Source organism: Bos indicus, chromosome 3 (genome assembly GCF_029378745.1).
Source record: "Bos indicus isolate NIAB-ARS_2022 breed Sahiwal x Tharparkar chromosome 3, NIAB-ARS_B.indTharparkar_mat_pri_1.0, whole genome shotgun sequence".
Taxonomy (NCBI): domain Eukaryota; kingdom Metazoa; phylum Chordata; class Mammalia; order Artiodactyla; family Bovidae; genus Bos; species Bos indicus.
Window position 1 is genome coordinate 25,411,377 of NC_091762.1, and position 15,773 is coordinate 25,427,149.

At 40.5% G+C, this 15,773-nt stretch overlaps 1 protein-coding gene across 4 annotated transcripts in view; it reads left to right on the forward strand.

The window, feature by feature from the left end:
- SPAG17 (sperm associated antigen 17) overlaps window positions 1–15,773 on the forward strand; it is a 254,113-nt gene that overhangs the window by 26,363 nt on the left and 211,977 nt on the right. For all 4 annotated transcript variants that reach the window (XM_070785824.1, XM_070785828.1, XM_070785827.1 and 1 more), the window contains exons 2-3: window positions 5,216–5,356; window positions 5,948–6,034. In XM_070785824.1, coding sequence (XP_070641925.1) covers window positions 5,216–5,356; window positions 5,948–6,034 — 228 coding nt within the window. The remainder of the gene's footprint in view (window positions 1–5,215; window positions 5,357–5,947; window positions 6,035–15,773) is intronic.

Here is a 15,773-nt window from a genome sequence, read left to right on the forward strand (position 1 = left end):
AAAGAAGCATCCATGTGCCGTGCTGTACTTAGCCACTCAGTGGTGTCCAACTCTTTTCGACCCCATGGACTGTAGCCCACCAGGCACCTCTGTCCGTGGGGATTCTCCAGGCAAGATTACTGGAATGGATTGCCCTGCCCTCCTCCAGGGGATCTTCCCAACCCAGGGATCGAACCCAGGTTTCCCGCATTGCAGGCAGATTCTTTACCATCTGAGACACCAGGGAAGCGAACTTATTTAGTAAAGACAGTCAGACTGCATCCCGGTCCTTTGTATTGTTCTTGTTTGTTACATAGCAATGTGTACCCAATTTTTAACTTATATTTCCAACTCATTTTACAGTTAGGATCCCCTTTTAACAAATACGATTATAGCAGCCAGTTCAATGTAATAAAAATATTTCTTCTTCTGGCCAACAGCCCATACTAACACTCCTTTGCTGATGGAGATCCAAGACTCCTTTTGAAGGAAAAACGCTGTATGAAAAAGACATTCACAAATCCCTGTCCATTAGGCAGTAAATCTACTTAACAAAAAGGTTATCCTTTCAGCAGAGTATTGACATAAAGTACAGGTTTGCATATCTGCACAGTGTTAGATAACTCTCAACAAAAACCTGACTTTTTCAATGTTGCATTGATTTTATTTGGGGCTTTATAGGGCTTTTTGCTTCATAGAGCTCCACAGGTTCCAATCAGTTCTGGGTAGAGGACTGAGGGAATCTCACCCCGATCATCCAGGGCAGCAGACCCCCTGAGACTAGCAAAGGACGCAGAAGAGAGCACATGCATATTTGCCCTTGTATTCCCTGTACCAGCCAATTAATTGTGCTAACAGAAGGAAGAACTCTCACTCTCATCATGGAAAAGCTACTTTTCACTTATTTTTTTCAATTTATTTTATTGACGTGTATTTGATTTATAGTGCTGTGTTACTTTCTTCTATACAGCAAAGTGATTCAGTTTTACATATATGTATATATATTTATATATATATACACACATATATTCTTTCTACATATTCATTTCCATTATGGTTCATGACAGCATATTGAATTAAGTGCCCTACACTGTACTACTTTTCACTTACATTTGAAAGGGTTTTGGTAATTATATTAGAATATAGGAATGCCTAAGTAAAAGTTGGAGAATTTTCAATGTATGAAAGAAAATTTGTTATGAATCTACCGTGTGTCTCTGGGACAGTGGGTTTATGCGAGCAGCCAGATTCTCTGCATTTACTTGAGTACTTTCTTGCCGTAGGAGTCGGGCATGTGTTTGGGTTAGGGCACCCTCCTGCCAGGCTTCAAATTAGGTGAGGCTGATAAAGTAAATAGAAGGTAATGGGTTGTGTCCATTTGTGACTTCATTCCATCCTGGGAATGACTTTATCAGTAACTACTCGAGGGCAAGACTTGGCAATAAGCATGTTCAGTAGATGTCTGCCGGCAATAGAAAGCTGATTTTATTTCCTAAGGTGTTTGAGATGTGCCAGACTGGAACCCTCTTCCTTCACTGTTGGATACATCTAGTGTAGTTTTCTGAAGATGATTAATGGTTTCTTTCTCTAGGCTCATGCTGCTAATTACACCCAAGCTTCTTGAACGGTCTTAATCAAATTCGCACACAGGTAGGAGCCCTGCAGGACTCAGGAGTGTGATGAATCAGGTTCGGTGTGTTGCACTTTCATTTGTCCTCTCTGGTCAACACTCGTTTTCTCTGTGCTCACTTCGCTTGCTGCCCTGTGAACTCAAATTTAAGGACTATGCTTAGTTGCGTTTTAGGGTGGGATACCAGTGGAAGGGTGCATTTTAACAGTATTTTGCCAAATTTAAATTGGGTTTAATTTTTTTTCCAAATTAATTTCCTGTTTTTAATACTGCAGCCAGATTGGAGAGATTTGAAATCTACCATTATCCTGAAATACTAAGAAAGAAGTTCAAAAATTATATTTGCCAACCATCACTCAGTTAACGAGTCTCCCTAATTAGACACAGTTGGAAATGATTGCTCTCTGTAATGAGAGTATTGTGTGTTTCCTGGCATCTCGCTGCCCCCTAGTGCAGAATGCCAGTGAGAGCATCCTTCTGGGCAGGCAATCTTTGTGTTATTACTGTCTGATCAGTCCATCTCATGCTTCCCTGGGTTCTGGTGAGGTAATCAGACACTAATCCATGATTCCAACAAAGTCCTATTTTGCCAAATAGACTCAATTTTTAGAGTAGGTGTTTGGTGGGCTTGAGAGTGCAGAAAGTAGACCTCAACTGAACTCTTGAGACCCCTTCCAATGGAGACACTTGGCCTAGCTCCCAATGGACCTTGTAGAGAATTCTGAACGTGAACAAATCTCCTCCTGCTCTAGTGCAGGCAGTCTGTCACAGGGTGACCACTGGGACCCCAGGAGTCTCAGTACCTCGCCAATAATCAGAGGAAAAGATTTTGTGTCAAGATGCACTCCTACAGTGCAAAGCAACAAGAACAATGGGCTTTGAGAGAGAGACAAGCTTGGGAAAATTTCCTCAAACTCTTTTAGCCTTTGTAAAATAGTCTTTGATAAAAAAAAAAAAAGTAATCTTAGACATTTTAAAGTTTTAATACATCATCTATTTTGAAACCTCTATATACTTGAACATGTGATATAAATCATCCTCTATTAGGTATACTGTGGCCAAAATAGCCATTAGGTGCAATTTAAGGATTATGGAAAGGCGCTCTGAACCTAAAGGCTTGCTCTCAAAACTGTTCTGAAATAATCACAAAATTGTGAGCCATGTATGTGGTCTCCATGAAGTTCTGCCAAAATGACCTTGAAACAAGCTGTTTAACTTCGTTGGGCCTCTGTTTTTCCATCTATAAAGTATTAGTGCCCCTATTTAAAGGGATTACTTAAGGATTCAATGAGATAACATATGCCTGACACATGGCAGATTTCAATAATTGTTACCTCCTACCTCCTCCTCTTTCCCTCACCTTTTTTTTTTCTTTTTCCAATCTGAAATAGTCAACACCTGTCTCGAATGCCAGACACTAATGGGTAGATGGTGGATTACGATGCCCTCTTTGTGAATTGTCCCCAAAGAGCTGAGATTTGATTTCTCGTCACCATTAGCTTTTGAAAATTGGCTAGGAAATCTGTAAGAGGGTGTGGGATAAGCGGGTAAATGTAGCCATTAAAATCTTCAGTGTAGAAACTATAACTCATAGGAACATCAAGGCATTGCCTGTTCAGGAACTTCATCTACTTTCCTAAGGAAGGAAAGATTTTTCTTCTTTAATGATGATTGTCATTGCAGTTTTGACTGAGGGAGCAGACGAGAGGAAAGAAAAGTCATCCAATGTGGAGAAAGGTCGTTTGGTGATTATGGAATTTTTTTCCAGTTATAAATATCACACTTGCTTTTCAGACTCAGGCTATTTGAAAAACAGATGCTCAGTCTTCCTATGGTGAATTAGTCAACAAAAAAAGATTTTAAATCCAGTTTAACAGAAGGAAACGCAGAGCCGCACCTACATGCATGCTTGTACATGTACACAAACACAAATACACACTTTGTAGATTAAACAGACATTTTTATGCTTTTATGTGTGTTATTTGTTTTGGTGACAACACTGAAAATTGTGTGGGTTTTGTTATGTGGTTAGGGTTAGTGAGTTTCCATGCAGAGAAGTAAGAGACATTTAACAATAGTCACTCTTTGATGGTAAAGAAGAATTTGTCTTTTCTCCTATCTGTACTCTAGTTCTTATCATTACCTTGACACATGAATTGGACAGAAACCCAGAGAACCATGGAAAAGTATGTGTTTCATTAAATTTCTGTAAAATCTTTCCAGATCTTCTTAGACAATATTCTGGAATTGACCAAGGGTGAATTTTACTCTATTTTTATCAGATCTCTGGAATGGAGCTAGAGGAAATCTTACATATGCCTCTGTCCAACCCCCTTATTTTATAAAGGGAGAAACTGAGGTCTAAAGAGGTCGCAGGGCCAGGGTGTCCTCCCTTATTATTGTCTCCCTTTCCTGATGAATGTATCACGTTTGCTTGGTCCATCTCCCCAAGGCAGTGAGTGTTCAAAAGCAATAGACCTGATTTGCATGAGTTTGGCTTTCCTAGAGACGGCAATGGCAACCCACTCCAGTACTCTTGCCTGGAAAATCCCATGGACAGAGGAGCCTGGTAGGCTGCAGTCCATGGGGTCGCGAAGAGTCGGACACGACTGAGTGACTTCACTTTCACTTCTCACTTGCATGCATTGGAGAAGGCAATCGCAACCCACTCCAGTGTTCTTGCCTGGAGAATCCCAGGGATGGGGGAGCCTGGTCGGCTGCCACCTATGGGGTCGCACAGAGTCAGCCACGACTGATGCAACTTAGCAGCAGCACCGCATCATGGGAAAGTCAGTCAATTCCATTCCTCATTTCCTCCAGAGAATTGCTTCTTCCCAACAAAATTATAATAGAAAGGGATTACTGAATAAATATATTGTTTTTTAGTAACTTATTTTTTTATTTGACGAAACATTTCATGTTCAAGTTTAAAACTGCAGCCTATTTCTTGAGAGTGAAAAGAACTCGCATATGAATTAGCAATGAGAGTGTTGTGTTTACATTAGGAGGAGAATATGTATTCTAGTTCGGTGCTTTACAAAAACTAGATCCATGGATGGTGAATAGTGAAAAATATTTTACATCAAAAACTCTGGGATTGAATTTTACCTCATGTAAAAAAAGCCTATTTGGCAACTCACTCAATATTACCAAACAATCAAAAAATATTTATCAAGCTCCTCCCTATTTTCCTAGCAGTATTTAGAGTCTTAAGATGTATCAGGGAACAAAACAAAGATTCCTGCATTGGAAATTGTACATTCATACACATATGTAACATACAGATGAACTATTGCTTTCTAATACCAAAGTATTATTGCACAGCATTATAGTGAAAATGTGTCATTTAAAAAATTAAAAACTGTCTTCCTTAAAATATAGGTCTCGTTTCTCAGGGAAATTGCTTTTGGGGCAAGTTGCATGAAATTTGGCACAATACTGCCGCCTTGTGGCTGCTTGAATCAAAAACCCACATACACCATAAGGTCAGCCTGTCTTTAAAGTAAGGTTTCCAGGACTGTTACCCTGTTTGTCAGTGGAAGCCTCTGACACAAAATTACCTCGGCAGGAGTACTTAGAACCTGATTCCTTCTGATTTTGTCACAGAACGACTGGAAGGGCTCCATCGCTTTTGTCGCTGGAAACCGGATCGAGGACGAGGTTCTCATTCGTGCTCTCACCCTCGCTGTCCAAGTCCCTCAGCGCAGACTCTTCAGTATTGTCTCCTGGCAAGACATCGTCCAGCAGGTACCTGTCCCTTCTCACCCCGACGCCCGTTGGAGACGTCTTTCTTAAAATAATAAAGTAATGAAATCAATAAAACTAACACATTCTTGGGCGGTTTGGTAAGTTTGGGTGCATGGCTTTGCTGAAACACTTAGCTAGAATAAATTTGGAAAGATCTAATCTGGAAGGGGTTGTTTTTTGTTCGTGAATGCTGCCCTTTCAGCATCCATTCATTCAACAAAAATGTCTGAGGTCATACTAGGCTCCACATGCTAGGTTTTGTGAGGAATTATTTAATAAAGGTCTCAATAGCAATAAAAGACTAAACTATTTAATGTTCCAAGGAAGGCTATAACTAACTGGAAAAACGAAGCCTCCAAAGAATCATAGCTGTCAGAGGTTGGAGGAGAACGATAACGCAGAGAAGTTCTGTCAGATGGCACGTCCTCATACGATTACTAATGGCTTACCAAAGTGGCTATAAATATTTGAACTAACTGATGGCTGTCTCTTCCCCAATCCCTCAAGTCATCTAGGTACTTGAAAGGAACATCTATCTAAGTATTCTTTAAGTAAGCCCTTCTTTTTCCTTATGAATGAATTTTCTTACAGGTCAATGGATCAAGTGCACTTTTTGGAAGTACATCTAAAAAGGCAAAGAAACCTGTAGGTGGTAATAATGCTCCCTTATATTATGAGGTAGGTAAATGTATTGATTGAAGAGACTTTTGTAATTTTTTAAAAAACAAGAATTGAAGTAATAATTTTATAGTCACTTTTTTTAAAAAAAATTAATTCATTTTTTGATAGCAAATCCCCTCTCATTGTTGGGGCTGTTTGTTACTAATGATGGGCATGTAAAAAAATCTATTTCCCTTTTAACAAAATCCCCTTTTAGGAAAAAAGTTGTCCCACATTGTCTACACTATCACTGTGTCCAATTGAAGACTATAAATCAGAAATGTGTATATATGAAAGTGTTGGGTCATACTTTTTTATGGTAATTACTGAGTGTGTGATGGTATTAAAGGGGGTCGTGTTATCGGTGTATTACAAAGTGTTAGTTTCACCAAAGAAACAGTGTAAAAATGCCCCAGAAAGTGCTTCCTGCACATGACAGAGAAACAACTGGAATAATTTTCCATCCATTTGTGAACTTTGTGTACACTTCACATTCTACTTTAATCAGTGTGAAAATAACAATAATCTTCAGATTAATGATCCATTCCGCTTCTAGCAGATGCAAAAATCTGGTCTGGCTGGCCAGTGGGTTTGTGCAAAGGACTTAGAACTCAGGCTTTCCTCTTACCCTGCCTTGTTAATATCCATCTTACAAGAAACTATAAAAATCCAACAATTAATTAGAATATCGCTTAAAATTTGTCAGGCACTATTTTTATGACTCTGCAGACCAAAAGCGTAAAGATTTTGGGATCTTTCAAAACAAACTTGTTTGCACTTTATTTCAGTGATGACTAATAAAAGTTTTTATGTGTCTCGGTTCTTGGATGGTTTCATAATAGGCTCTGTAGTGTTGCCTGAGTACTATCTGAATGGGCTCCCCTGGATTTATTTACGACTGCCAATACTGTGGGTTTTGTAGCATTAACTCTTGCTGCACTACCCCTGCTGTCATGGAAAACTCGTTCTGCACTGTTAAGGTCAGAGAACATGCCTTCTATCTTTTGTTAGGATGTCCCACATGTGTGTGCCCAAGTTGAAACATTATGTGATACCTGGATTTAAAATATTGGAAGTTTTCTTCTGAAGTAGCCATAGAAATCCACGTCCAATTCTCAGGCCTGGGATCAATTAGCCCCCCCCTCACCCTCCCACCCAAAGGACTCTTTCTTCTTCAAAGATGCTCAGAGAAAATCAGGGATGATAACGGGCCAGTTTTTACATCTGATGTGGACAGGCATCTTGACTTGGATGTGGGATAGCCCGATGTTACAGACCCAGAGTTCAATTAGAAAGCCATTCATCTCCAATCTGTGCTGGGACTCTGAGGAGCCTTCACTCAGAGGAGGTCCATCTCACATCTGGCTCCCCCACATTCTTCCAGGGGAGCATTTGGGCAACAAGCTTCCCACACCGGCTCACAGACGCTCTTCTGAATGGTTTCAGAAGAGAAGGGAAGGCAGGATGCGCATCACAGAGATGGACCTGGAATGCACCAGACCTGCATTAATGTAGTCACTGTAGCAAAAGTGGATCCAATGCGGGCTCCTGGGTAGTATCAGCCAAGGCCAGCATGCACACCTGGGAAAGAGAGCACATCTCCAACCTCAGTGCCTCCACACTCAGGACCTGTTTTGGCCCCTCTTCCCAAGAGAAGTGAAATGCTACAATCAGTGCGTACTGAGAGTCTCAAGGCAGTTAGGAGTGGTGGCCATGAAAGAGGCCCAGAAGCCAAACTCTTTGAGGACCACTGGACCTTCCAGGCATGCAGACAGTCCGCTCTTAGCTCTACTTCTGCTTAAAACCTTTCATGGTCGGTAGCAACTGGGACAGTGGCCGCAGGTGAATTCCTCAAGAGCCTGTTTAGGAAGTCTTGTATTTTTCTTCTCAAAGGAAGAAAAGATAATCCAACAAAATTGCTTCTGTTACATGGGAAATTCATAGAGTTCTGTCTCCTTTTAAATCTCCACTCTGGAGGAGGGAGAGCTCAAAATAGATAATATAAAGGCTATGCACTGACCCTGACTTCTATTTGTAGGATACTCTCATCAGCCTTAAGTCAGAGCCTCTTCATTCTTACTTTAAACACAATTCTAACCTATTTGGCTTTCTGGTTTCCCAAACTGCGGTCGATTAGGAGCAGAGCATTCAAGTGAAACTTCACTCTAATGCAGTTGATCCATGAGTAGTAAAAGAGTGTCAGAACCACATTACATATTTCCAATAACGACTTGAAATGTCTGGGCCAGCAAAGATCGCATTCCACAGTGATTTGCTCAAGCTTTCATTTGGATGGCTCGGTGCTATGTACACACAGCCTCGTTTTGAAATTATGTAATTTCCCCCTGAAACTTGAGAATTTCATCTAGCCACCATACTGTGTTTGTGAGATAGTCTTTATTTATAAATTATCATTCTTTGAAAACATGCTTAGGTTTCTGCTAATGTGATTCCACAGAGACAGCAGTCCACGTGTTCTTTCGCCTTCTCTTTAGGGAAACTGGTTTTGCTCTGGAAGGAACTACTCCAAAGACCCATGTGGGAATGGAAAGAGAATTTGCCCCTTTGTATATGGTCTCAGGAATGTTAGCTATCACTTCATCATTCTAGTAGTAATAGTGGTAGTATTTCATCATGAGGATGAAAATGGTTATGATCCCAAATACTGGCATTGCATATAATTTCCACCATGTAATTCTATATGAAGATGTGTACACATTTGAGAATGGATATACAGACATTTCTTGCATTTTTAGTAGCCAGTGTTACTAAATGCCAAACAATAAATACATTCTTCTTCAAGCACTAGGTGTCAGACTATCTAGACAGTGGAAGGAGTGGAATATGAATAGTATACAGATCCTAACCTCAAGAAGTTTAAGGATTAGTTAGGGGGAAAAAAAGAAAATAGACATGCCTGATACAGAGTAGGTATTCAGTATATGTTTGTTAAACTGTATGACACAATGCAGAAAATTGTCAGTGAAGTCTATGAAGGAGAAATGGAGTATTCTGGGCATTTCACAGAAGATGAGGTTAGGTTAGCCTAGGTGGTGAGAGCTAGAGGAGCCTTGCAGAGAAGGTGGCATTGGAAAGGAAGTGGAGCTGACAGTTTTCATCTTCTAAATATGTTTTCCCAATTGACCCATACTACAATTAAAATTATATGCTGTATATATACGTACATATATATCCCCATTTTACATAGAGGGCAATGGAAGCATAAAGAAGGTAGGAATTTTAGAAATTAGAAAATTTGAGGAAATTGGATTTGATGAATTTACCATAGTTAAATATGTAGCCTCAGATTTTTGCACTTTGCCACATACCCAGTCTTCTTTCACTGGGATCAAAGCTGCCCACCCTTGGGTAGAGATAGGTCCTGACTTTCAAATGTGGGGACATTCTATGTAAAGGGAACAAACAGCTCAAGCAAAGGAACAGGAAGGGAAGAGAAGACAGACTGCACATGTACTAAATTTGTCCTTACATGGTGCCATGTGTACAAATTAGGAATGTGTATGTGTATGTACCTGTACATAGCTTAATTACAACTTTAAAATCCTAAAGGTGGAATTTTATGTGAAACCATCTAAAACACTGAGGAAAAATCTATGCTTTAATATTCATGCCTGCGTTTAAGTTTATTCTCTAAATGTGCACAAATATTTTTGTGTTGCTTCATGGGCCACATAATGGACTTCCCTGGTGGCTCAGATGGTCAACAATCTGCCTGCAATGCAAGAGACCCAGGTTCAATCCCTTGTTGGGAAGATCCCTTGGAGAAGGGAATGGCTACCCACTCCAGTATTCTTGCTTGGAGAATTCCATGGACAGAGGAGCCTGGCAGGCTAGAGTCCATGGGGTTGCAAAGAGTCAGGCACGACTTAGTGACTTTCACTCACTCACTCATTCATGGTCCGCAGAGAAAATCTGACCTGTTCATTGGCCAGTATACTCAGTTCTGACAAAAACCAAAAGGAAAATATTGATGGACATTCAAAGCCAACTGAAATGTTATCTATGAGAAAGCTCTGTGTGTATGATACATGCAAAAATTCTCCCATTTGTGACTAAGGTATCTGAGCATTTATAAGTTCAGTCCAGTTCAGTTCAGTCACTCAGTCGTGCCCAACTCTTTGCGACCCCATGAACCGCAGCACACCAGGCCTCCCTGTCCATCACTAACTGCCAGAGTCCACCCAAACCCATGTACATTGAGTCAGTGATACCCTCCAACCGTCTCATCCTCTGTCGTCCCCTTCTCCTCCTGCCCCCAATCTTTCCCAGCATCAGGGCCTTTTCAAATGAGTCAGCTCTTTGCATCAGGTGGCCAAAGTATTGGAGTTTCAGCTTCAACATCACTCCTTCCAATGAACACCCAGGACTGATCTCCTTTAGGATGGACTGGTTGGATCTCCTTGCAGTCCAAGGGACTCTCAAGAGTCTTATCCAACACCACAGTTCAAAAGCATCAATTCTTCGGTGCTCAGCTTTCTTTATAGTCCGACTCTCACATCCATACATGACTACTGGAAAAAGCATAGCCTTGACTGGATGGACCTTTGTGGACAAGGAAATGTCTCTGCTTTTTAATATGCTATCTAGGTTGGTCATAACTTTACTTCCAAGGAGTAAGCATCTTTTAACTTCATGGCTGCAATCACCATCTGCAGTGATTTTACAGCCCCCCAAAAATAAAGTCAGCCACTGTTTCCACTGTTTCCCCATCTATTTGCCATGAAGTGATGGGGCCAGATGCCATGATCTTAGTTTTCTGAATGTTCATTCAGCTTTAAGCCAACTTTTGCACTCTCTTCTTTCACTTTCATCAAGAGGCTCTTTAGTTCTTCTTCACTTTCTGCCATAAGGGTGGTGTCATCTGCATATCTGCTGCTGCTGCTGCTAAGTCGCTTCAATTGTGTCCGACTCTGTGCAACCTCATAGATGGCAGCCCACCAGGCTCCATCATCCCTGGGATTCTCCAGGCAAGAACACTGGAGTGGGTTGCCATTTCCTTCTCCAATGCATGAAAGTGAAAAGTGAAAGTGAAGTTGCTTAGTCATGTCCACTCTTCGTGACCCCATGGACTGCAGCCCACCAGGCTCCTCCGTCCATGGGATTTTCCAGGCAAGAGTACTAGGTTGCCATTGCTATTGCCTTCTCCCTGCATATCCCTGCATATCTGAGGTTATTGATATTTCTTCCGGAAATCTTGATTCCAGCTTGTGCTTCCTCCAGCCCAGCATTTCTCATGATGTACTCTGCATAGAAGTTAAATAAGCAGGGTGACAATATACAGCCTTGACATACTCCTTTTCCTATTTGGAACCAGTCTGTGGTTCCATGTCCAGTTCTAACTATTGCTTCCTGACCTGCATACAGGTAACTAAAGAGGCAGATCAGGTTGTCTGGTATTCCCATCTCCTTCAGAATTTTCCACAGGTTATTGTGATCCATACAGTCAAAGGCTTTGGCATAGTCAATAAAGCAGAAATAGATGTTTTTCTGAAACTCTCTTAGATGTAAAATTTTCAGACTTTGACATTGTGGCTTTGATAAATTAGAAAGAAAAAAGTACCAACTGGGCAAAGGGATCATTTACCCAACTTATCTGAAATCAGAGTCAGCTGTCTTAAAAGTTTTATATTGTGCTCCGTAGTTCTTATTTCACAATGGTGATTACTGTACCTCACTATGGGAAGCGAGACTCTGTCCACACACAGACTGTGGTTTATGTGCCTGTCTCTGACTTATTCAGAAAAGACAAATCGGGTCACTATACAAACAAAATCCCAACAGTCTGCTGAAACAAAGTCATCCATAAAGAATAAAGGTTTTTATATCCTCATTTATGGCTCACTTCAAAGAATAGTCAATTCTATACAATAACAAACATGGACAATCCTAAACTTCATATAATACATTGCAATTTTACAAATAGAAATAATTATTAATTTTCCTCTTTACCCCATCAGTAAAAACAAAAACTTTTTTCAAAGTATATTAAGATGGGCTTTTCCATTAGGAAATAATTTTGGGAGATCATTAAATGTGGAAAGACTTTTGTATTAGATATGAGTTATCAACCAAATGCAGTTTAAACAAGTATAGGATGCAAATTTTTATATCTTCAGATCTAATTAGTTTCACCACATTTTTAAAGACACTTTTCTAGTACATTGGATTAGAACCCCCAGAGGTAATAGTTCCATTTTTTGATCCCTACTCCTGGGTGTGTAGACATATTTCTCAAATTTTCCCCAACATGTATTCATAATAACTCACAAGCAGGGACAGAGGCTTAATTATTATCTAGTTTCCACACTTTTCCAGATTCCTAATGTGAAACTCATTCCTTAAACAGTGCCTCGAATTAAGTCTATTCGATAGAATTGTAAGCCCTTGTTTTGGGGGGTGGCCCTTGTCAAAATGAAAAATGGAAAACTCATGCTTCAGAGATAGGAACAAATAATATGTGAACACATTTAAGAGGTTTGAAGTTATTAAAATGGCAGATCTACTGGGAACAGAGAGAGCAGTATGTCATGGAAGGAACGAAGGGAAAGCGAGACAGGAAGCATTCTCTGGCCTTTTCAATCCTGTGTTTTAAAACAAAACTAAAAAATTCAGGAAGAATTGGAAGGTAGCCAACCTAATGCCGTTATTTCATAGAGCTTAGGGACACACCAGGAAATTACAGGCCAGTTAGTTTAACTTCACTTGTAGGGAAAGTATTAAAAACTGCTGCAGGAGATCAAGTAAAAGGATGCTTAGAAAAGCACAGCTTGATTAAGACAAGCCTGGCCAACGTGGTTTTCGGAAAGCGAAGGTCATGTCTTAGGAACTTGTTGAAATTCTTTGAAGCTATTATGGCCAGTATAGTCTTCAAAGAGCACAGAGAGGCCCAGGGTCTGCGTATCTTTTCTGTCCCACATCAGTCCTTTAGGGATGCTTAGAGAACACGGCCCACATCAGGGCCTTGGCACTTTAGGGTTTAGAAACCACTATCAAAATAGCAGAAAATAACCTCTGATGGAACATTTTGAAAGCTGGAACCAATTAATACAACCCGATCTTTATAAATGTAAAATAATGACTTGGAACAAAATTTAGGAATATTGAGCTGTAACAAAGAAGTGCTACGCTGGGACTATAAAAACAATCTAGGGATTCTGGTGCCAAAATGTGAGCTTTGGAGGCATTTCTCACCCAAAGAAGGGAAAATGAGGAGAAATCACAATACTAGAAATGTTTATAAAGAGTTATGAAGAGTTACAACTGCAAGAATTTTGTTAGGATGGGGAAAAACAGTCAGATGGGTTATCAACTCCGAGCCTCCGCGTTTTGGAGGCCAGAGCAGTCCAGCAGAGAAGGTAGGCCAAGCTGGTAACTGAGGAGCAGAAGGTCAGTGCTCCTGGGGTGAAAATATGTCTGCTTCTCACGTCAGAAACCTGAAGTTCTGTTTTCAAAACAAAGCACAACTCAAGCAAAGACATCCAATTCGTGCCCCCAGCTCTCTCCCACCCCTCGGCCCAGGCAGCTGGCCAAGCCTGTGTAGCAAGTAGTCAGAAGTCGAGGAGGAGGCAGGTAGTCACTGGGGAAGAGTGGTACCCAAAGCTGAGGACCCTGGGATCCATCAGCATGAAATGCACATGTGTGAGGATTGGGGTGCTGGTTAGGACCTTGGTCAGTGGGAGAACTGCTGGGCAAGGCAGGAATCCAATCAAGGATTCCAGGGCACAGATATTAGTGGAGGAGCAGCCACAATAATAAAGCAAGGTTCGAGTGATAAAGAGTGGCCATCATTGCTTTTGCTTGGGTGGGTTTGGAGCCTCTCCAACATGTTATACTACATGCCTACCATGATTGGAAGGATACTGGAGAAGGAATCATAAAGACAACCTCATCCAATTCTTGTATCTAAGACTGCCAGTAAACCCCCTTTATGTATGGTAATAGTAGTTACTGTCCATCGAACACTTAATTTGTACCAAGCTTTGTGTGCTGGGTGTTTAGTATCTATTAACTAGCCTAATCTTCTCAACAACTTGCCAGGAGATAATGAGAAAATGATGAAAGTGAAGCTCAGGCAGGTTAAGTACCTCATTAATTTGGAAGCCTTTTTTCCTTCCCTGATGGCTCAGACGGTAAAGCACCTGCCTGCAATTCGGGAGATCAGAGTTCAGTCCCTGGGTTGGGGAGATCCCCTGGAGAAGAAAATGGCACCCCACTCCAGTACTCTTGCTTGGAAAATCCCATGGATGGAGGAGCCTGGTGGGCTACAGTCCATGGGGTCGCTGAGGGTCAGACACGACTGAGCGACTTCACTTTCTTTTTGTTCCTTCTGCTTGTCTTACACAAAAATTGAAATTAGTTTAGATTCTACAGGGGGTAGTTGTGATTGCACATTTCTTGAATACAAGCTACTGTCAGTAGTGAGAATTAACCTCTAAGTAGTTCTGAAGTAGTTCTGTGTTTATTACTTTTCCTACTACTCAGGCAAAAACAATGAAGATATATTAGCAGATAATGAAGGTGCTGAACAATTTTAGTTATTTTGAGCCATGTTGATGAGTGGCTTCTGCTAAAATGTTTGGATCAAGAGAAATTTTTAATTCTTACAACTAAGATTTACATGGTTAAGGTGACTGAGTCTTTTCCTTGGAAGAAAGAAGGAAAGATGGGAAATGAGAGAATTTAGTGCAAATTAATCAGAGATGAAAGTGCAGAAAAAAGATCTATCTGCTGAAACTGAAGCTGTAATACTTTGGTCACCTGATGCAAAGGGCCGACTCATTAGAAAATGAGTCAGGAAAGACTGATGCTGGGAAAGACTGATGCTGGGAAAGATTGAGGGCAGGAGGAGAGGGGGCGACAGAGGATGAGATGGTTGGATGGCATCGCCAACTCAGTGGACATGAGTTTGAACAAACTCCAGGAGATAGTGAAGTACAGGGAAGCCTGATGTGTGGCGGTCCATGGGAGTGCAGAGTTAGACACGACTTAGCGACTTAACAACAAACTAATTACTGAGAGCTTAAATTCATCTCCAGAGTGTTTCTTACTAGTTTGATGAGACCTGTACCCAGGAGTTAGATGCACTGATCCAAACCAGACTGCATGGGCTCATATGCAGATTCTACTACTCATTAGCTATGTAATCTTGGACAAATTATATAACTCTGCTGTACTTCAGTTTTCTCTTTGTAAACTCAGCGTGGATGATGCTGTCTACCTCGTAAAGCTGTAATGATGATTAAATGAAACAGGAAATAGAAAATAGCATAGTGCTTGATCTAGAATAATGATCCAATAAGGGTTAGCTGTTATAATTATTTTTCATTTCTGTCCTCGGTTTTAGTGATTGTTGCAGTTTTGTATTCCAGAAAACATGGAAGAATTGAAATACCTATAAACAGGGATTTTTAATTTTTGTGTGGTAAAAAATACATAAAACTTACCATCTTAACTATTTCTAAGTGTACAGTTCAGTAGTATTAAGTATATTTGCATTGCTGTGAAGGAAACCTTCATGACTTTTTCATCTTAATAAAACTGAAACTCTGTATTCAGTAAACAACTCCTCACTTCCCACCTCCAGCTCCTGATAATCATCATTCTTCTATCTTCTTTTTCTAAAAATTAGACAACTCTAGATACCTCATATAGGTAGAATCATATAGTATGATTGTTTTCGCCTTTAGGGACTGGCTTGTTTCACTAAGCACTGTGTCTTCAAGGTTCATCCATATTG